This window comes from Temnothorax longispinosus, chromosome 7, assembly GCF_030848805.1.
Source record: "Temnothorax longispinosus isolate EJ_2023e chromosome 7, Tlon_JGU_v1, whole genome shotgun sequence".
Classification (NCBI taxonomy): domain Eukaryota; kingdom Metazoa; phylum Arthropoda; class Insecta; order Hymenoptera; family Formicidae; genus Temnothorax; species Temnothorax longispinosus.
In genome coordinates, this window is record NC_092364.1 from 20,071,736 (window position 1) to 20,093,519 (window position 21,784).

The 21,784-nt window shown below is 40.1% G+C and overlaps 4 protein-coding genes across 8 annotated transcripts in view; 2 read left to right on the plus strand and 2 right to left on the minus strand.

Annotated features, from left to right (window-relative positions):
• Myb (proto-oncogene like protein Myb) overlaps positions 1-9,122 on the plus strand; it is a 31,607-nt gene extending 22,485 nt beyond the window's left edge. For both annotated transcript variants that reach the window (XM_071784620.1, XM_071784619.1), the window contains exons 2-10: positions 898-1,066; positions 1,815-1,979; positions 2,924-3,239; positions 3,417-3,717; positions 3,797-4,200; positions 4,367-4,671; positions 4,892-4,981; positions 6,836-6,964; positions 7,620-9,122. In XM_071784620.1, coding sequence (XP_071640721.1) covers positions 898-1,066; positions 1,815-1,979; positions 2,924-3,239; positions 3,417-3,717; positions 3,797-4,200; positions 4,367-4,671; positions 4,892-4,981; positions 6,836-6,964; positions 7,620-7,754 — 2,014 coding nt within the window. In that variant the 3' untranslated portion in view covers positions 7,755-9,122. The remainder of the gene's footprint in view (positions 1-897; positions 1,067-1,814; positions 1,980-2,923; positions 3,240-3,416; positions 3,718-3,796; positions 4,201-4,366; positions 4,672-4,891; positions 4,982-6,835; positions 6,965-7,619) is intronic.
• Positions 9,123-9,475: 353 nt separating this feature from the next.
• Positions 9,476-14,450, minus strand: Rchy1 (Ring finger and CHY zinc finger domain containing 1). The gene is made up of 5 exons (XM_071784622.1): positions 13,697-14,450; positions 12,699-13,016; positions 12,277-12,555; positions 12,094-12,184; positions 9,476-12,020 (listed from the first exon to the last, which is right to left on the minus strand). The coding sequence occupies exons 1-5, from the start codon at positions 14,105-14,107 to the stop codon at positions 11,965-11,967; spliced, it is 1,155 nt and encodes a 384-aa protein (XP_071640723.1). The 5' UTR covers positions 14,108-14,450; the 3' UTR covers positions 9,476-11,964.
• Positions 14,451-15,567: 1,117 nt separating this feature from the next.
• Positions 15,568-17,585, plus strand: Ppox (protoporphyrinogen oxidase). Its single transcript, XM_071784621.1, has 2 exons — positions 15,568-16,677; positions 16,884-17,585. The coding sequence occupies exons 1-2, from the start codon at positions 15,568-15,570 to the stop codon at positions 17,205-17,207; spliced, it is 1,434 nt and encodes a 477-aa protein (XP_071640722.1). The 3' UTR covers positions 17,208-17,585.
• On the minus strand, positions 16,743-19,413 carry Taf13 (TATA-box binding protein associated factor 13). Of its 4 annotated transcripts, none has more exons than XM_071784626.1 (5): positions 19,161-19,413; positions 18,945-19,068; positions 18,366-18,603; positions 18,124-18,225; positions 16,743-17,168 (listed from the first exon to the last, which is right to left on the minus strand). In XM_071784626.1, exons 2-5 carry the CDS (start codon positions 18,969-18,971, stop codon positions 17,164-17,166), a joined length of 372 nt encoding a protein of 123 aa, XP_071640727.1. In that variant the 5' UTR covers positions 18,972-19,068; positions 19,161-19,413; the 3' UTR covers positions 16,743-17,163. The 4 variants fall into 4 exon arrangements, with proteins under 4 accessions (XP_071640727.1, XP_071640726.1, XP_071640725.1 ...); XM_071784625.1 differs by lacking the exon at positions 16,743-17,168 and adding an exon at positions 17,456-17,801; XM_071784624.1 differs by lacking the exon at positions 16,743-17,168 and having other exon boundaries at positions 17,808-18,225; positions 18,945-19,051.
• Between the last annotated feature and the right edge of the window lie 2,371 nt (positions 19,414-21,784).

Consider the following 21,784-nt stretch of genomic DNA (forward strand, 5'->3'; position numbering starts at 1 on the left):
AATGGCGACGACGGCGGGTTTTTAATGAAGTTAAATAAATTGTATGTGCGCCTTTAGTCTCTTATAACTTGATCATTCCACCGATGGTAAAAAAAGTAAAGTTAAAGTAAAGGATGGACTCTTGATTGGAGGGGGGGGGGTGGTTGGGGAAGTATGCGAAGGATGCAAAAGCCCAATAAGGAAGAGCTCCAATTACCTGCGTACGAGACGTGACGGGAAGTCGCGGAGCGAGGGAGGCTCAGGTCGTTTGTAACCGCAAAAAACCGGCGTTTTCGCGGTCAGAATTGCCTCCCGAATCGCGATAGGGTGGCGAAATTAGGAGAGGCCGGCGACGATAAAAGTCGAGCGACGAAGAAGAAGAAAAAGGGAGGAAGAGTAGTGGGACAGGAAGGATACTCACCCATCCGTGATTTCCCGTCTCAACCGTTAACTTCCCGGATAGATAGAAGATATTCACTGAAGCTTCCGTATTCGGCTTTTGTGTTGTGGAGTCCTGATTCGGGTGATTATGAGCGAACGTTACGGGAAGGAAGACGCTCATTTCCCTATAGGACTATATTATTAGCAATATTTATAGGAAATTACGCTGACGGAATCTAATCTCCGATTTCCTATACTTTTTTACCTGCGTTATTAATACTAAGTTTATAAAAATCGAGTACTTTTTATCTTTTTTTTTATCAATGTATGCAATAAAACCTGACGCGTGCCACGTTGCTGTGTTATCTGTACCCGATGAATACAAATCAAATCTCGAAGAGGCTTGCGGTTAATATTGAGAGTATCTAGAGATGATTTTTTAAACTATTTATACTGAAAAAAATATTCATGCGTTTCCCTGCGGTGTTTGCTTTGACACGAGTTATCTCACTTCTATGTTATTGCTTGTCATTCCAGGTCCCGATCTGGTTACGATTCTAGCAGCGGTGGAGAGTCCGACAACGAGTACAGCACACCGGCTAGTCAGAGCAATCAAGTACAAAATCAAGTGTCCAATCAAATTCCCGCAAATATCAATTACGGACAAGGGAAACACATAAATAAAGGACGTTGGACCAAAGAAGAAGTAAGTTTGTCATATGTCTTTTCTGTTATCTAATACTGAATTGTCAGAATAGTTTTTTCTGTTTCTTCTCGATCTTCGCAAAGGATGTAGTATCACGATTTTATTTACCCGGTTTTTTACTTTGAGATGTGTTTTTGATTTTTGCTTCACAGTGGAATAATATTTTTCAACACAAAGTTTTTCATATGTGGAAGGATTGAACCTGGATCTTTGAGTCAGTCTATCGAGAATCAATCAATCCATCGAGAAAAACTTTAATGTTTAATAATGGATCTTAATAATCGCGATAAAATCAATTTTTTTGCAAATTTTACTATCTGTCCGGAAAACTCTCCCGACAGATCTTTTAAATTTATATCAATTCCGGCTGTACCTTTTTATACGCCAGGCACACGTATTGTTATACATGTATCGCTTCCATGTAGCAAGTTGAGGGACAGGAGGACGGGGGAAAACAATGAACATACGGATCCCCCTTCTCCCCCAAAAAAATGTCCACCCCTCGTATTTTCTGCAGCGAGTTGCGTCGTCGTGTCGGGAGGCAGATGCCTCGGTTACCCCATAGAACATAGGGTGCACTTACACGGCTTCACGTGGGAAAGCCCACGAGGGTCGATCGATCTCCCATGCGTCCGTCCGTCCGTCCTTCCTCGTTTCGTGCATTTAAGGCGCGCGAATAAAATGTACCGTGGGCAAGGTGGAACGAAATATTTCTCGCTTTCCTACACATTGATCTTTCTTTTTGCAGGACGCTTTATTGAAACAGCTAGTGAGCAACGCGGAACAGCAAGGCACTGGTCTGCGATGGGACATCATAGCTGGCCAGTTCCCGGATCGGAGCGACGTACAGTGCCAACAGAGATGGGCGAAGGTCGTGAACCCGGAGCTGGTCAAGGGCCCGTGGACGAAGGAGGTGGGCAGCTTTCGCTAACGTCCGATCCTCATCATTCCCGAAAAACCTTTCCCGAATTTTTATCAGTCTTCGATAATCTTACACCTGAATACATATGTACGATAGAATGCATGCGTATATCTAATACAATCAGACTTGGATTCTCTTATGCAACTCCAGAATTACTGAATTGTTTCGCAGAACAGAAGTTATTAAAGTTCCGAAAAGAACCCGAGTTTCCCGAAACCGAATGTTTTTCTCGCGTTGTTAGGGACGACCAAGTACCGTATCGATGTCCTGAGGCGATCACGTTTTAATCGAGTTTTTTTAATGCTGGGTAGCATAGCGTCGTTGTACGGCACTGCCGCATACCACCTACACGAGGCGAACCGCATACAGATATAAGGATCCCGGCATTCGTGTCCGGCGCTCGCCTCGGTGGGATATGCAATAAGAAAAAGTTTGGGTCGCGGTGATGCTGCGTCGCCGTGCCAATGCACTTGGCAACAGCCAAGGGCAAGTAGCGCGACTCCGCGAATTGCGTACGCGTACGTGCGATTATAGCGTTTCCCACTGATATCCCTTGGTCGAGATACCTGCTCGGTATCCCCTTATACTTGCATATATATCGAGTGTCATTCTGACAAATCAGATTATTTACGATTAGACACGTGTAGAGGATGTGATACGTTCAGGGCGTAACATCTTTCTTGAAACTATATTTTTTGACCGGAGAAAGCTGACTTAAATCGTATTTCGGTTATTTCATTATCGAATTATTATCGAATAATATTTTATTAGTTTTAAAAAGATTTGCATATTGTATTCATATATTAAAAGGAGCGATTTAAATGCAATGTAAATAATGCGTACGAATTTCTTGTTGCTTGCCAAATATTTTCTTAAGATATCTCATGTGAATACACATTTCTTTATTATATTTTATAAACTTCTCTGTTTTACAGGAAGATGAGAAAGTGGTGGAACTTGTAGATAAATATGGCCCGAAAAAGTGGACGTTGATAGCGAAGCATCTTAAAGGCCGGATTGGCAAACAGTGTCGAGAACGATGGCACAATCACTTGAATCCGGAGATAAAGAAAACAGCATGGACGGAGGCTGAGGATAAGGTAATCGTCGAGGCCCATCGTAGGGTCGGCAATCAATGGGCAAAGATCGCTAAGCTTTTGCCGGGCAGGACTGACAATGCTATTAAAAATCATTGGAATAGTACGATGAGAAGGAAATATGAAGGCGAAGAAGGAAGAACTGCGACCAAAGGTACTATTTACGGGCGATTACGAATTTTGATGCAGTAATGTCGTAACAATATAAATTTTAACCTAATAAATGTAAAATATGTTCTTCGTTGTTGAACTGTACGTAATGATTCTGTTTATAATGCCAGTTAGACTCGATAGAGCACGGCGATAAATGAACGAAACTTACTGTATTTAGGCAGAAGCAAAAGAAAAAATACGCAAGGCACTACCGCAAGGGATCCGCTTCTTCTGGAAGATGAACAGAGTCAGATGAAGGCCTCGACTAGCAGTTCAACGGCGGGTAGCTCTTCGCAGACTCTCAACTTCGAGTCTATTGATTGGATCAGAAATTGGGAACAGCATGTTGGGAACAGCATTGCAGCGGGATACAACGCGCTACAGCTAAACAGGCATACACACGACGATGAGAAGTGTGCATCTCCGTCGAAAAGGGAATCTTCGCGAGCCAAGGCCGAGACAGCCTCGCTAGTACCCAAGTATGTTGTCTTTGAAACGAACGACGTGATGTCCATATATCTCCCGACAGCCTTTAACTTTTTTCTTTCTTCTGCGTAGATATTTCAACCTGCAACAAATATCAACCGAGACATCCGGTTCGAAGAGCTCGGAGATAAAGCTGATGCCGATGCCCGACTTGGAAGACATACCCGAGCAGCACGTGGAGAAGAAGAGTCAGCCGCCTATATTACGCAGACGCAAAAACGCGCACAGTTTGCTGCAGAGGATAGACATCTCCGACAACGGGAATCAGTCGGATTACATCATAACGAGCCAACAAGTGCAAACGGGAAACACCACCCCTTCGACTCCTATCAAACAACTTCCGTTCAGTCCTTCGCAATTCCTCAACAGCCTGAGCCCGTCGGAGACGTCGTGGCCGCGCGCGAGTACGCCCAAGGCGAGCAGTCCTGGCCCGCTTACGACTCCACAGCCTACCGGTTTCCGACGAAGTCAAAATGGTACACCCCTTTTAGGATATACTTGTATGTGTCGCACTACGAGTTTCAAACGAATCGTAAATTCGCAAATTTATTATTTCTTAGTCCACGTAATCTCTAATGCTTATGTGTAGGACATTTTAAACAAATAAAAAATTTTTCTTAGGATTCTTTTTCACTCTTACAGACGGTATTACACCAAGAACACCAACGCCGTTCAAAAACGCTCTTGCCGAGCTCGAACGACGAAGCGGAACGGCACAGTTGCCCTCTACTCCTAGTCGCCTGGACGCACTGACCGAAATAATAAAGCAGGAGGTTGAAAACGAGGCTGGAACAAGTACGATTCAGGAAGATTCGGGCTACAACAGCATGATACGAAGGCGCGGTAAAGAGAACAGTGCTCCAGGAGGGAAGCGCGCGCGGAAGGCTCTTTGTCAGGCTTGGGCATCTCAGGATAGTTCCGACATTAGTTTCCTTGTGGAAACACCAGTATGTTGGCCAAACAATTGCTCGAGGCAAATCACGTTGCGTTCAATGAACACGAAAGTTACAAGTAATCAGCTTCTACGAAATGCATCTCACTTGATAAATCTAGAAATATACGCCGTCCGCAATTTAATGATATTCTAATTATTATGTTCATTGAACGCACTCATAAATCTCGAGAAATTTGAGACAAACGGATAATAATATATATCTTTTATCGTAGAGTAAAAGTTTGGAGACTTCCACACTGTTCTCACCCGCATCTATGGCATTGGAAGATAGCTTTTTGACGGCAGGACCCAGTCCTACAAAGGTAGAGCAACGTACTCAAAATCCAATTCAAATTCATAATCAACCCGCCCTATCCTGGTATTATTCTCGTACCAATCGTCCTTAGACACGCTAGCCGGCCTTCTAACTTTTCTTTCAACGCTATGTCTTTGTACTTGAATTTTTTGCCTGTATCTTCACATCTCATTGATATAATGCTTCTTATTCATTATTTGAGGGACAAAATCCAATTAGCGCAGAAGATATCGATAATTCTTTATTATTTTTTTCTTCTACTGCTATTTGTATTCCTTTCGTCGCTTAATATTGCCCAATCCAAAGATTATTAATTCTTGTTAATTTTAGGTATATAAACTAACATTAAGGTCACTCGATCTATTTATTGAAACTTATACCAGTGCCGAGACCTTGGCCGTTAATTATTTATATTTATTTAATATTACTATTAATTTTATTATTTTAAAACTATAAATATTAATTTATACGTCGAAAATGAGAGAAAACGTTCATGTTATTTAATCGTGACCAATAGAAAAAGCATTTAAATTTATTTATGCTCATACCTTTGTGACAGACATTTGTTGGTCTTGCAAATTGTGGTCATTTTTTTATATATCTTTTGCTCGAAGAATTAAATTATTAATTATTTCGTTGTAAGCTTGTACATATAATCGGCAGGTGACCGATCTTGTTTCGTTTTTGTTTGCTTCAGTCTTAACTTCGCTGAGAATGGATTCTGACAATGAATCGCAAATGACTAATATATTAATGATGTTGTGCTTGCAAAATATGCGGTAGCATGAGAAAGGGGTATCGTACAATCGATCCTACGTAAATTTTATCATTTCAAACAACATGTTAACATCCATTCCATGTCAGATCTTCGTCCTTTAAAACGAATCCTCGATGTAGCCCTGCACGAGCGTAATGTTTTTTAAATATTTTTATTAATATTTATATTTAAATAATATATATGTAAATATTTATATTATTTATATGTACTTGTTTTTTCTTTTTTTTTTATGATATATTGAGTTGTCGCATGTTAATTGCATACACTAACTAATAAATTGCATTACACTAACTGAAATCGTTTTCCTTATACAGGCCTGGCCTAGCGTACCAAAGTACCTCAATCTTTTCCCAATCCAAAGATATTTATGCGGGATATCCAGTCGAGAACAACCCTAGTGCGCGAATCTAAAATGTGAAGGCCTAGTCTTTTTTTTTTCTTCTTTTTACTTGGACATTTGTTCAACTTGACTAAATGTAAAGTTGAACAAATCACAAGTTTTCCCATCTGTCTTTTTCGAGTCCTTTTTTCTTTCTTCGGAAAAAAATTTCAGAGAGATCTTTTTTCACTTTCCTTATCATATAAAAGTTCAGTATAATTCAGAAAAATCGGTGTAAAAGTAATCAAGATTCTTAAATTATAGTTACTTAGATGAGTTGAGAAAGTGTCTCGAGATGTGAAATCTTGAGCTCATAGACAGGGAGCGATATACAAACAAAAGTCATCCTTGCCCAAAATCAGCCTTTACGCCCTCACCTAAGAGCCTAGTCATTCCACAAATTGTGGGCAGTCTTCTTCTCTTTCTTTTTGCTCTTTCTCTCTTCCTCTGGAAAAGGCGTTGAACGAGAAAGGAGGACACAACGAGATGTATCGTTGCAAATTCCTTGATCCTCGAAAAATACTTCGATCTGTCTTTCTTCGTCAATTATTTGCGAGTCTCAAGTCGTTTTCCTCTCTTTCTTTTTCCTCTCTCGTACTCCTTATATTCACTCTTTGAAATATAAAGCCAATTCTATTGTTTTCTTTTTTTTCTAAGAACATCTCTTATTTGCCGGCTGTAGCTAGTGTGTCTATCCTTTCCAGACTCCTCACGACTTTACGTCCGTACAACAACGGAAGCCGAATGCCAAGAGAGCGATCACGTTTGACGCATTCGACAGTCCTTATTGTATCTTCAGCCCTCTGCCTCTCAGGCCGGTAAAACGCACCAAGGTGAGTTCCTTGTTTAACACTTTGTCTTTTTTTCACGCAGGTCGCGCACTTATAAACGTTAATTTCATCGAGCTTTAAAATCTAATTTACAGAGACAATTAGTTGACTGATTGCAGCTAACTGTAAATTGTGTCTAATAAATTGTATGTTTATATCGCAGCGAATATTGAATTTTATGTCTGTGATTGCGTACGCTGCCAAGTAGAATATTCTACCCCGATAGGAAAAGATCTGTAAGATTATATGACGAAATCTGGATAAAATTTAGTAATTTTTAAATGTTATGACATGAAATATTAACGTAATCAGTATGGCAAAGTTTTAAATAAAGAATCCATCGGTTTTCGTCGGATATCCATGAAACAAGTCTGCGTATTTGTTCGCATTCGGAAATTGTCGCGGAATTGGCCAAACGTGAGCTGAATTTATCAATTTTTGGGCAAATATCATATTTAGAAATTTTATTCTGACAAAACCGCTGCGTTATGGCGAATTATCTTAATGCAATTATTGTGAAATTTCTCCACACATTTCGTGACGTAATTATTGTAAAATATTGCATCCTTTTCCTATCGGGGTACTACTAAATTAAACACAAGTTTATTGCAACATGGTTACTATCGCAATTATCAAATTTCTTCTCTCTTGTTCGTAGACACAATTGGAAGCGCAGTGGATAACAGTGGCGTGCGGTCGTACCCGCGACCAGCTTGACATGACCCGCGCCGCCCGACGCTTCTTGAGCAATCATGGATATGTGCCGTTGCGCCCACGTTCTTTGAATTTCTGAGAACAAGAGGAAGGAATGTAAAAAGCAAAATACCGGCGCTCGCGGTCGCACTTTGTGGTACAAAAGACGAAATCGTTAAACTAGTCGTAGATGAAGATGTAAGGGCGCTTCCGTTTCAGGAAGGCGCGCGGATCACTATCGGTTATTTCACGCGCTATGAATTCGAGATGTAAATTAAGCGACGAATTCGATCGGTTGACCTCGATATGCGTAGATTAACTCTACACTGCGCGGGTGACAAAGAGGGTACCTTGGAAAAAAAAAGCGGAAATAAATGATGGTAATAACTCTTTCCTTAATCCTCGGGGATAACCGAATTAGACGTGGATCTAACATGGAAATGAACATATACATATATCTTCCCTCCTCCGTCTCACATCTTCTTTTAAAAATTAGCATTTTTAACCGTGCATTCGTTTTGAAAAAAAAGTATAGATTATTTATTCGAACGATTGTGTGTGTGACACTTTCTATTGGAAATTATTTATCATTTGTTGGAGATTATTTATTCGAACGATTAATACTTTCTATTGGAAATTATTTATCTTTCTCTTGCGAGAAAACTGAATATATATATGCAATAAAAGCAGATGTAAGAGATGGAGCGAAGAAGTATCTGTTTCACGATTTGCAAAACTTAAACATTATGTCACTTTGTAAAATTGTTCTGTATTTTGTGATTTCTTTTTGGAGATATTTATAAATATATATATGTATATAGCACATGTATGTATATATCACGGCGATCTTGCGCTGCGCGTGAACTTGCCGCGAGACACTACAGTGTCTCTTGATATACACACATATAGCACATAGTATACATATAATACATATATATCTTTTATATAATGTATTTAGATGTAGCCAACATGCTAGTTTCCCTCCTCAAGCTAGAATTCTAGATCCACTTCTGAAGAGGTGCTAATGATAGAGTACTGATAAATTGATTCTGTGTAAAGAAAGGAGACTAGGTTCAACCCGTGTGCGCACCGTAGAGTTAAAAGTTTCTCGTCGTTGTACGAAGTTATGCGTCGTTGTAGATATCGTCGGTAATTTTGGACGCGTCGAGTGCAATTTGTTGAATTCGCTTATACGTAACATATACGAAAGCCACAGTGCAACCGAATTTTCATCCAGGATCACGGGGTTGTTGCACTTTATCGACTTTAATTCCGTCGCGCCGTTCTCGCCTGAGGTGTAAGTAATACGAAAATAGATCTTTGGCGTCCACGTACGGGATAATAAGAAGTAGGATACTATATATAATTTTGTAATTTTATTTACTACTTTCCCTGTAAACTCCGTCCCGTGGAAGAATGATTTCAGTCTGCGTATTTGATTAAACGGAAGAGAAGTTTAAAAAAAAAACGCGGAAGATATAAGTTTAAAATACAAGCAATAAATGAACAGCGTCTATCCCGTGACATTAATACGGTTACCAACCTAGAGGCGAATTTCTAGGGAGGTATTTCTGGCAGACGGAAATCATTCCTTCACAGAACAAAAACCCGCAATAAAAATATAACAGTTCTGCTTCTGTTTCATCGTGAGATTTTAATGCACATACCCGAATCGCATAAACGCGGATGTCAACAAATTAATATACGCTCTTGGCGAAACACGCGCGTTTTCCGTGCGCAAGTACGTACCCACTCTTGTCATCCTCTTTTTATTTTATATAATATATAAATATGGGAAAGATTAAATAAATAAAATTATAATTGATTTATTTGATATAATAGTATATATTATACGTAATATAAAACAAAATCATTATTGCAACCATTATGTACAAAGAGCCTTTGTAATTCATATTTAATTTACAAGTGAATAATAAAATCGTGATAATAATCACAATGGAATCTACGTATACCGTTCTGCGTCACAAAGTTTTTCTAATGCAGATTAGACACGTAATATGCGAGATGCTTTTAATCTGTTGACGGATCCTAAACAGGTAAACATTTAACATTAATAAAGTTGCTTCAATGGAATTAGGAATGTTATACAATTAAATGCAATTGTCATAGCACCCATTAATATCATTCCTAAAAATATATGTATATGAAGAGCGACATTAATGAATGTGACAATTATTAATTGCACTGTTCGCTGATGTATGGAATTATAACAATTTAATATAACATAACAATATAATATCGAGCACCCTAAAAAATTTTCGATGCTTCCGCATCTAAGTATGCTTCATTTTTATAACATGAATATAAAAAAAGAAACCTACAGAGATTTTTAAGGACTGCTCAATATTTTATTGCTTATTAAAAATATCACTATAATATCACTAAAATATCACTAAAAATTCGCTAAAATATCATTAATATTCACTAAAATAGAATGATAAATGGAATGGTAAGGTTGAAGTCACCGGTATCGCGATTTGTCTTACTCAGGAACAAAATCTTGAAAAATTGCATTTCAAGCGACACTTGACTTTTAGCATTTTAAATAATCCTACGAAACTGTCAAATCCGAGCTTAAAAGAAAATTTAATCGTGCCTGCCGAACGTTTTTAGACTGTTTATCATAAAGTGAGCTGTATCTGACAATAGCTATTCGGTAATTAAAAATTGTTTATCAAACGTGACAGCAAGATTCATGATTAATGCCGTGATTATTCAAGTATTCCACCTAGATATTATATGTATGTGTGTACAATTACACTAAAACAGATTATATATATTAATAGGCGAATATATTAGCTGCTAAGAGAATGCTTCTCCCAGGAGAGATGCAAATTCAATATATGCACATCGAAATGCACCGGTACATATGTACGTAATATATCTCAGCATTATTCAACGAAAAGTATAACTTTTCCCTAATTATTCGCTACGTTGATACATTTTATTGTTTGCATTAGTGTGTGCCACCCGTGCGGAGTCACCTGTGTTTTGTATAAAACATTCACACTTACGAGAAAAATCGTAGTAGGAGCAGCAATACGCGCTCAAATCTTCCGCGACTAGATTACGACTAAATGAGATCTTTCCCTAAATAAAACAGAATGTATAAGGCTGGAAGCTTCCAAGCGATTTACGAACAGAAATTTGTCTTAAGGCTTTACTCTTGTTTCTACACGATCGACTTATGCTGTCATTTAAAGTACAATGAATTAGGCCACCAAGCATTACATTTTAATCTCGCAAAGATGCTATGTATATATTATCTTCCACTGCCAATGATAGGATTTCGTTAGATATTTACGAGAAAACTAGTGTTGCAGCAACGTATAAATATGCAGAATATGTAGTTTTACTCAAGATAGGGTGACACGGTGCTACACTGCCTAATATGAAAAATTTCGAAACATTGTATTATTTTTCTCCATCTTCTCTTAAACACACGTACGTATACACATACATACACATTACACACGTGCCATTCCACAATTTTTTTAATTATTTTCTTAGGCGTAATTAGTAGTCAACTGCTAATGCAGTTGCCATTCTGAAGATAAATGTAGCCAGACGCAGAAAATATATACAGAATATCCAAAGATCTACCGCGCAGAACTTTTATCGATAATCTTTATGGAGCAATTCGAAATTCAAATTTTTTTAATAAAAAATGTCGCAGTAATTACAGCTACTTTTAAGCTGCAAGAAGGAACACGAAGCTTTAATTACAATACTTATTGTTGGAAATAGAAAAATTGCAACAAAATAAAATATATTTTCGTTGAAAAAAATCGACTCCCAATTTATCCTGATATGCCTGAAATACTGCGCGATAAGTCTGGATATCCTGTCTAACGATAAGATAAAAACATTGAAAATATAAAAATCGATATCCTCGTAAATGTACGCGAAAAAGAACATTTGCAAAATATTCCCACTTCATCGAGCTTGCTTCGTGATTTAATAAAGTTTGCAGAAATATTTTGTTAATACTTACGTTACTGAAATCATCTACATACTCAACCTCGAAGATTGTGCTACAGCGTATTATATAAAATAACCGAAAACGGTTATGCATTAGTTCCGATAACATCAGTGGTCATTTAACAAGATATTTAATTTTTACTGTACTACTTAAACAAAAAGTACTAAGAAGGCAACAAAAGTGCAATTTGCTACAAAAAGATGAAATAAAGATAAAATTCTAAAATACAAATACTCTCCTATCATCGTTACTATATTCCTTCCACGATCGATGGACAGTATCGGATAATATTATCCGAACTTTGGCTTTACGATCCTTCCTTCTCTTCTGTAATACCAGCTGCTTCGTTCAGGGCATCGGGATCTGCACGAATTATCGAGAATTCACATAATCGTTCCACGAGGGTTAAATCAATCGATTAGTAATTGAACGTCACCTGAACAAGGTGAGCCTTTTATCCTGCAGGTGTTGTAGCTACCACAGTTCAAGCACTTCAACCCAACGATGTGAAACTTTACCGTAGATTCCTGAAATAACAGGTATCTTGCCATTAATATCACTCAATCATTTTTCACGCCTCAGCATTTCGGATATATGTATGAAGAAGTAGATTTTTGACCTCGTGGCAGTCTTTACATAAGATATCGGTTTTACAGTCGCTATATTCCTCCGGCATCGGTGTCAGCGATACCTCGGCGTCCAAGTATTTCCACAAGTCCGTCATGTCTAAGAGTGACACCTGACAGGACGGGCAGGCGTAATGTCCCGAGTTCAACAATTCCTCAAAACACATACGGTGAAGCAAGTGCCCACAATCGGGAATGTGACATGGTATACGACTCGTGTGAATGTCTTCCAGGCACACGGGACAATTGGAATGTGAGACATTTTCTATGCACTGTAAAATAAAATTTATTCCGTGTATAATAATTGCAAACTGAGAATGTAAACGACAGGGTTCAATTATTTCTTCGCGCGTTCCGAATACATTACAATCATTTTATCATACAAAACATGCATCTTGGATTATCGTATCCTTACCGTATGCCCATTTTGTAACTGAATCGGCAAACACATGTTGCACTTGGCACAATGAAAGAACTTGTCACGGCCGCCGACTCTACATATTCCGCATCCGTCGCAATGGTATTGATTTTTATCCTCGTCGTCGAAGAGATTGCACTCCAGGCAGGTGTACTTGCCAAATTGACAATGGCAATTCTGACAGGTAGCTTGGACAGGTTGACGAGTGTCACATAGAACGCATATCAATTCTGTCACTTCTTTCCTATTCACTGTGTGCGTCTCTTGCTCGTCGTGACAAAACCGACAGGTATACACCTTGTTGCAGCATGGAGTCTATGAAGAGAAAAAAAAATCAAGAGCATGTAAAAGAGATCAGATTTGAAAAGGAAAATAATTAATTAGAAAACAGAGCATACCTTTTTCATTACTATTACATTTCTAATTTATACAAGAATGTTACACGCGCAATATGTAAAATACTTATATGTAAAATAAATAAATATATATGAGTCTCAAGATTAGACTCATTAATAGTTATAAATCTAAGAAGATATACTCGACATTTAAGTTACAACGTCTCTATCTAAAAAGAAGTAAAGCGTCCTATATCAGGTTTTTCATATGTGCAAAATAAATATGAGTCTTAAGATCAAACTCATTAACAGCCATGAACCTATGATACTCGACATTTAAATTACAGCATCCCTATCTAAAAATAACTAGAAGAAGTTTAATGTTTCATATCATACTCCGATAACAGCCATGACGCTAGATAATGTTTCATTATCATATTCCTATAACAACCTACGATACTCGACATTCAAATTACAACATCCCTATCTAAAAATAACTACAAGTTTAATGTTTCATATCATACTCCGATAAACGCCAATTTTTAAGACTATATATTTATAGTTTTATTTGTCAAACTAAATCATCAGTTTCCGCAAATAAACACTCTACGAGCTACTCGAAGCTGGCCGTAGAACAACGGGCCACATCTCCAAGCTTACCACGAATTTCGATTTTCGCTTGTAGTGCTCGCAGCCGTAGTTATTGTTCGCAACGAGCGTCTCCTTGCCCGAGGTAGACGGGAGACACATGGTCCACACGCAGTTTCCCTTCTTCACGGGCTTCCGGGCGTCCTTGCGATCCCTGTCGTCGCGATCCACGCCGGCGGCGGCGGCGGCTTGCTCGGCGTCGCCGCCGCTCGGATCCTCGTCGTCGCGTTCCGCGACCCCGGCGGCCTCGTCGTCGTTCGCGCGATCCGCGACGGCCTCCTCGACGGCGCCGTCGCGACTCGACGCCTCGTCGTCGCGATCCCCGACCGCCTCCTCGACGGCGCCGTCGCTACTATTCGTCGCCTCCTCGTCGTCGCGCTCTGCGACGCCGCGCGACGCCTTCTCGCTGTCGCTGTTCTGCATCGCCAACCCGCTGGATTCTCCGTTCGCTCTATCCCGTCGGCCTCATCGACGCCAGGACGCGACCTTCCCGCCGATTAACGCCGGTGCATCTCGCGCACCTGCCGTCGTCCTCGTCCTCGTCCTCGTTGCCGAAAACTCGCGCGAGTCCGTAAACGGGACCTCCGTAGGGGCTCCGTGCTCCTTGGACCGACCGACGTGGGCGATGAAAATTGACGAGAATACTCGAGGCGGGAAGCGGGAATGCGGGAATAAAGCGTCAGCGAGATTCCAGGAAAACGGGGTTCGATCCGCGACCACCACACACACTCCGTCGCGAGTGGAGATCCTCCACCAGCTCACGACCACACCGCACGCGCACTGCAGAGCTCGCACTGACTTTGCCAAACGGCGACGACGTCACTGACGTCAGTTCGTCCGTCGTCAGTCCCGTCGGGAAGGGGAAAGGAACGCTGAATTCCGCACGTATGTGCGCTCGTCTAGGTATATACAACGTACAACTCGATGCGTCACGATCGTTGGAATCCGAGTCGAGGAAATGAGGAAATCTAGCCCTTTCCTCATTTTCTTTTTATCAATTCGATGTTAAAAAAAATTATTCGCCTTCATTTCTTTCATTCCCAAATCATATAAGATCCCTTGAACAATATAATCCTAAATCCATCGTAATTCGTACTGAGGATCTGATAAATCCTCGATAAATCACGACCTTGAACGTCGAAGATCCGTCGCGATCTATCAAAAGAAGAAGAAAGTCTTTTGCTTTTTGCGGTCCGCCAGACGCTTCTGACGATCAAAACGTTGCCGAACGTGGAGCATCGTCCAGCTGCGAGACAATAATCGACATAATGCAAGATTCAGGAGTGGTTAGAGATTGTTAGATGTATCCGGATATGTCCGAAAGTATGCGATGTCGCGAATCTTCTCACGTGCCTACGTTGCTGTGATTTTCTCTGTAGAACGTAACTCGAGATAGAGTGGCTGTAATTCGTTTGGAGATTTAATTTAGAGTCAGGGAAAATAGGAAATTTTAAAGAGCAAGGACGATTGGACCTCGCACGTGTTTCCGCCTGTAAAACATAACCTGCTATCTTGAGAGCGCCTTTTCAAGCTTTGGAAAAAATAAATCGCCCGTCGTGCTTCGAATGTCCTTTCGAATATTCTTTCGATGACATCGCCGAAGTGGAGCCAACAGAATTAAAATATTCGAGTTACATCGCGTGTCACGTTCCTATAAATTGTCATCCTGCAAATGACTTAGCACATATTTGTTTTACTTTTGCGAATAGATTTGTTCTTTATTCATATATAATAATAAATATCGTTTGTATATAATAAAATACTGTAAATTATTACTTGTAGATTTTTCACGTAAGCTAACATACATTAGCACTTAATCGCGTAACATTGCGCTGACATCGACTATTTATCGGAGCTGTTGTGACTCCTCTTAAAGTACTGAAATGACAGTAATACTAGGAGGCGGTATATCAGGCCTGTCGGCAGCGTATTACGCTCTCGACGCGAGACTATCGTCTATCATTTTACTGGAGGCTTCCAGTCGCGTGGGTGGATGGATACGCAGCAGAAGCTCGCCTAGCGGAGCGATTTTCGAGCAAGGACCAAGAACCGTAAGAACACTTGGCGAAGGTGGGGAAAACACCCTTAATCTGATAGATGACCTGCAATTGAACGACAAATTAGTTTACATTGGAATAAGCCACCCTGTGGCGTCGAATCGATTGATTTACATGGACGAGGCGCTGCATCGTCTGCCAAATTCTTTAAAGGGTATCTTCAAGACGTCCTCGCTGCTAGATCGTCCCTTGATCAACCGCATATGGACGGACTTGAGGGCTCCCAAGGTGTCTATGGAGGACGAGAGCATTTATAGTTTTGTCCAAAGAAGATTGGGCCAGGATATTGCGGACAACATCATCAGCCCCATGATCTGTGGGATCTGTGCGGGCGATGCCCGCGAGATAAGCGTTAATTTTCTGCTCAAATCGCTGTTCGAAGCGGAACAGAAACACGGCTCCATAGTGAAAGGCTTGCTGATGAAAAGAATCTTTACAAAATCAAAAGACAAAGCTGACGCAGCGAAGGATAATGCGGATCATGAGTCCGCGGTCGGATCGTTGACTTTGGTGGAGAAAGCACAAAAGGAGAGATGGATACTGTGGGGCTTGCGGGGAGGACTCGAGCAATTGCCTCGGGCACTGGCCGATAACGTGAAGGAACGAGGAGCGCGGATACAGACTGAGAAGAGGTGCGAAAAGCTTACGTTTAAATCGGATCGCGTGGAACTGTCGGTCAATGGCGAGCCTCAGGAATGCTCGCGCGTTATCTCGAGCTTGGGCGCGAAGGACCTGGCCGAGCTGTTGCGCGAGCAACATCCTGGACTGTCAGCGGAACTGAAAGCGATACCTACCGTAACGGTGGGAGTGGTCAATCTTGAATTCCAGGGAAATGTACTGCCTCTGCAGGCGTTCGGCTTCCTCGTACCGCCGAAGGAAAATTTACCTCTGCTAGGGGTAATCTTCGACTCCTGCATATTCCCCGAGTCTTCCACGGTACGTGTGTATCTCGGAACGATTTTATTGTCCGCTCAGGTCGTTTTGTTTCTTAGTCGATTCACTTACGGCATAATTCACAATCTTTATTTCTAATATATAACTTTTATTTCTATATATACAAAACTGTGAGCATTATAAATTAACGTGTAAGAAAAATTCTTTTACTTAATGATAATAAATTACGTGTTGTGACCATGATTTAGGTGTTGACGGTAATGATGGGAGGTGCGTGGTTCGAGAAATATTTCGGGCCAAATCCGTCGGAGGAGCAATTGTTAACGACGGCGATTAATCACACCAAGAATATCTTACAAATCGACGAGGAACCAGTCGCCCACAACGTTGCCGTTCTCAAGGACTGTATTCCGCAGCACGTCGTCGGTCATACTGCACGTGTAAAACGCATCCACGATTACATTTCCGCGCACCATATTCCCCTGGCGCTGTGCGGTTCTTCTTACCAAGGTGTAGGACTCAATGACGTTATTCTGTCAGCAAAACAGGCCGTTCGTGACGTTGTAAAATAATTGCAGAATCGCTTGATTCGTGTAAAACCGTAGGAGAGAAAATAACAGCATACAAAATAAATGAAACTACATGCAAACGCTGTTTGACATGCTGAATCACGCAAACCATGCAAAAAATTCTGTTATAAAGTTAAAATGAAAATGTAAACGATCTCTGGATAAAACAGTCCACAATTTAAATGATAATAGTAGTAAATAACTATTTTGCTACGTGAAAATATGTGACATACAAAAATAGAGCAGCAAAATGTGTTTTGCATAGAGTTATATTTGTATTAAACGTACAGTATATAGTTTATTGTAGCAATATAATGTAACTTCATTTAAAATATGAATATATAAAGTATATGAAATCTTCCTAAGAGATAGCCAGAGAAACTGTTTTCTTTGTTACATAATATAGAAAAGGCGCTTCTTGAAACCAGTCGCCTCTTTTTTTTTCATTATATTTTTATCAAACTATATATTTCGCAGTAGTGCAAGATTATTTTAATATTTTATCATTTATTTATTTGTTGAATTTTACTCTGCCTACTGCGTTTTTGTACAACTATATAATTTTATATTAAAAACATAAAAATTTTTTCTATTTATCTGTAACAAAAGACAGTAAATCAGGTGTTTACTTATAAACAATTATATGTTATTGCAAAATAAAGCGACGTTATCCCAGCAATAAATGTAAATAATAAAAAACCAATACTTTGCTTCGCTCAAGGTACATATGCAGATCAATTATATGACCAAACAGATTGCATTAATACTACTTGCAACTCGATCATGCTGATTTGAAAGATTACTTAAGTAAACGAACGAGAGATTCTCAAGTAGATTAATACAAACTTATACGCATTCAGTTTTACATTCGTTGATGGATATAACATTACAATTTGTATTGTCTACTCTTTGACAGTACCTGCATATTTAACTTCGTCGAAAGCCTTTCTCGCTTTCTTAAGTTCCTCGTTCATCGTTAAAAGATCTTTCACTCTGGCATACTTTCTGGCATCCTTTCTCACTGCAAGTAAATTAACGAATTAAGAATTGGAAAAGTGTACAATATGACAGTAAGTTTCTGTGTGAAAGCAGAAAGCTTTAAACAATTTAAACATTTATTTAATTAAATATGTACTTAAAACGTACATATGTAATTCTTACCTAAAAATACAATATCTTCCACTTGAACACGTCCTGTACGTCCAATCTCCATAGCTCGATGTGTCATCTCGGTTATGTATTCGATAACCAAATCTTCCAACAAGTCGACACTTTCTGTGTAAGGATTCTGATCGTCGCCGAAGCCATACATCATACAGCGCAGCTCCTTGGAGAAGAGACGTTTCCTTCCACCGGGCAGAGTCCCGCCAATTGGAACCTCTGTTTCTTCGTCCTCGAACTATCAAAGCAGCAAGGTATAAGTACATAGTAAGAAAAAAGATTGTGATGGTCACATCTCAGTAATTATTTGTAAGATTTTATTGTCTACTGTATAAAATTAAAGCTTCTAACCAGATTTCTTTGAAAAAAGGTATACTTCTTTAATTTAATGACTTCTTTTAATTAATGTTTCTATTTACATATAAATTATACTCCGAAAAAATAAATGTATACACACGCACACATACACATTGAAGTAAATTTCAAGGAAATTTGTGAGATGCTCAGATTTATTTACATTCACATGATAAAATGGAACTTAAATTTATGTAGGAAGAAAAGTAAAAGTAAATATCTAACCTGCTCAAAATTTTCTTCAGCTGACATCGTGTTGGAGGCTAGTCTTAAAATCCTCTGACAGTTTTAGCTGATTATCCTCTTTGAATCTCGCTTCACCTATTCCGTATCTGCGCGTGCACAAAATCTGTCAATACAACAGCAGGAAGATTGTATCAGATAAGAACCGACTGTTTTGTCACATTTTGTTTCTCAATGTTGTTAATGAAATTTCCTTACCTAATGACACGTGAACACGTACGGCGTACGTCCAGCGTCCAGCACGGCGCTCGGCGTTTATCTCGCCCAGCGACGAAATTCCACTCGTTTCACTCGACACAAGAAGGAACGGAATATTCGGCGTACGTTCACTTTGCGACACCCCGTAACCGGATTTCTTTTCGTTTACAAGAAAGAAATTACACGAGCGACGTCTCGCACCGTTCAACCGTTCAACGTGTTTGTCGTGTTTACGTATCACTTGCTTGCGCACGCCGCCGCCGCCGAGTCGGCTGTGGTCGAGTGAGTCGGGAGATACGATACGTCGGACGCGAGTCGAGCCCCCAGATCTGGCCAATCACGTTCGGCCGCTCCGAGCCGCCGCCGCGCCGTGCTCCCGCACTGCTCCGTGCTTCGTGCTCCGTGCCATGTTATTCGGAACGCGCTCGTTGCTCATCGTTCCTGCGGTTGGCACTCCTGCTCCTCGTTTCGCGGGCCGCGAGAATAATCGCCTACGCGAGTAAGTACGTGCCGTGTGCGCGTTAAATAATTTGCGAGTGTGTCAAGTGTTTGTACGGAATAAACGTATCGCGCGAATAATCGCTCGCTCGAGACGGAGACATCGAGGTGGAGACGGTCGAGGCGTAGTCGGCGAAGGTATGCATGGCAATTCCGAACGATTTATGCTTTCGTCGTGATATTTGCGAGCGATAATCGTGGCGCTCGCTCGTCCCGACATACTAGTATTTCTGGATTCGAATGTGTAGCATTCATTTGTCTCGTGCCGTGCTTCGAGCGCGCTGTGCCGGAATTGTCGTGTGAGAGTTGTCTCCGATCTCTGATTCTCTTCGTACGGAAAAAGAGGACTGAGTTATATTTCCGTATCGAGTGATTCGAGTTATGGCACGCCGGCGCCGTGATACAGTGATACATCGCCCGTGAATGCTTAAAAAATCTCGTACATCTCGCGTCGCGCAAGTCAGCGGCCGGCAGTCACGATTCTTCGTCGTGCAAATTAATAATGCAATTTTACTTTGGAAATTTACGAGTTCGATACCGTACGTGTATGATATTACGTATGATATTTAATTTCAGAGTACGCTATTGAAATTAAATTACTCACGTATACACGTACGATATCGAACTCGTAAATTTCACGAAAGTTATAAAATTGCATTGTTAATTATTTGCACGACGAAGAATCGTGACTGCCGGCCGCTGACTTACGCGACGCGAGATATATATACGAGATTATGAAGCATTCACGAGCGATGTATCATGGCGTTCCACTGATTCAGTATTTTTGATTAACCAAACTGCGTCTGCGTGTCTTTATATTAATCGTCCGCTCGATTCGCGTAGTATCGAGAGACAAGTTGTCGACATCTTTTGGAACATTTCGTCGCCACTCGCCATTAAAGTAACGCGGTGATGAACGCAGAACGAATCGGGGCAATTTTTAAATTATTTATTATTTTAATTATTGTTTCATTAATTTATTTAATGAAAAAGAAGACAATTATTAATCATGTTGCAATTTTATTCCAATTCTTTGTAGCTTATCTATCCATATTTGTATATCGATAACTTGATTTTATAATACCTAATTTTCTATCACGCAGTAAAGAAACTTCCTTCCGATGGGTACGACCTCGGCGAGGTGGGAAGGCCCAGTACCCAGTACGAGGATTTTACCCAAGCAAAACTCTTGTTGTGCTTGGATAAAAATCCAAAGACGGAAAACCTAACGTACCCTCCGTCCGCCGATTTAATTGAACGAACGAACCGCAGCCGGTTCGTCGCGTTTGCTTCGGGAGTGCCGTTCAAGTAATCGGACTAAAGAACTTTTTCAAAGTCTATTTGAAGAATATTACGGCATATACTTGACGGAATATTCTTCTCGTGGGCTTTTTTTTAAACGGGAGTGCCGGACGGTATCGCGCGAGAAAGACTTTTACTGATAATTAGTCCGCGCGCGATTGTAGTTTATCCGCGGGTGTGTTTCTCGCGAGTGTCCTGTGCGGTGAGAGGAGAAGGAGCCTGACGTCCTGAGAGGAGGAGGAGACCTGGGAGAGGCATCGGGCACCGGCGGAGCAACCTTGGGGTAAGTGTCGTCTCTTAATTGTTTAAAATTAATAATTTGTTTTTATTTATTTGAATTGTTTTATCTCGATAAATTAAAAGTAATTAAAGAAAGATAAATTATTTAAAATTTTACTCCAGTAAAGATTTTTTTCGGTAAATAGATAATTGTATTTGCTAAATATTGTATTGAAAGACGAATAAGAGGTGCATAAGAATTAACTTTTGAAATGTTGATAATTTTGAGCGCTTTTTTAATTTAAATCTTATGTTTGTATGTTACAGGTATCACCGCCGTAGCTACGTGGCCGAATAACTCCGCCCGTTGCGCATCGGATCGGTGAGTCGATGAGAAATTTTTTTAATGAGTTCATCCCGTTTATCAGGTATCCCGCTGAATTAACCAGTAAATTAGACCCTTTATAATCGTGTCGCGATTTTAATTAAATCTTTGTATAATAGATTATAATACGAATAGGTAGGAATATAGATCACGGAATACGGGTAGGTAGGGATACGGGATATCAATCTATGACGTGTGTTTAGTAAAAATAAAAATTTGA

Excerpts from the sequence above, each read along its gene's own strand:
- Rchy1 (XM_071784622.1), bottom strand. The coding sequence starts at position 14,107 with ATGCAGAACAGCGACAGCGAGAAGGCGTCGCGCGGCGTCGCAGAGCGC. Across the intron at positions 13,017-13,696 it reads AGCGAAAATCGAAATTCGTG|ACTCCATGCTGCAACAAGGT; the intron begins GTAAGCTTGGAG and ends TTCTCTTCATAG. Across the intron at positions 12,021-12,093 it reads AAAAGGCTCACCTTGTTCAG|ATCCCGATGCCCTGAACGAA; the intron begins GTGACGTTCAAT and ends TAATTCGTGCAG.
- Ppox (XM_071784621.1), top strand. The coding sequence starts at position 15,568 with ATGACAGTAATACTAGGAGGCGGTATATCAGGCCTGTCGGCAGCGTAT. Across the intron at positions 16,678-16,883 it reads TATTCCCCGAGTCTTCCACG|GTGTTGACGGTAATGATGGG; the intron begins GTACGTGTGTAT and ends ACCATGATTTAG.
- Taf13 (XM_071784624.1), bottom strand. The coding sequence starts at position 18,971 with ATGTCAGCTGAAGAAAATTTTGAGCAG. Across the intron at positions 18,604-18,944 it reads CTGAAGAAAATTTTGAGCAG|TTCGAGGACGAAGAAACAGA; the intron begins GTTAGATATTTA and ends CTGCTTTGATAG. Across the intron at positions 18,226-18,365 it reads GGAAGATATTGTATTTTTAG|TGAGAAAGGATGCCAGAAAG; the intron begins GTAAGAATTACA and ends ATTTACTTGCAG.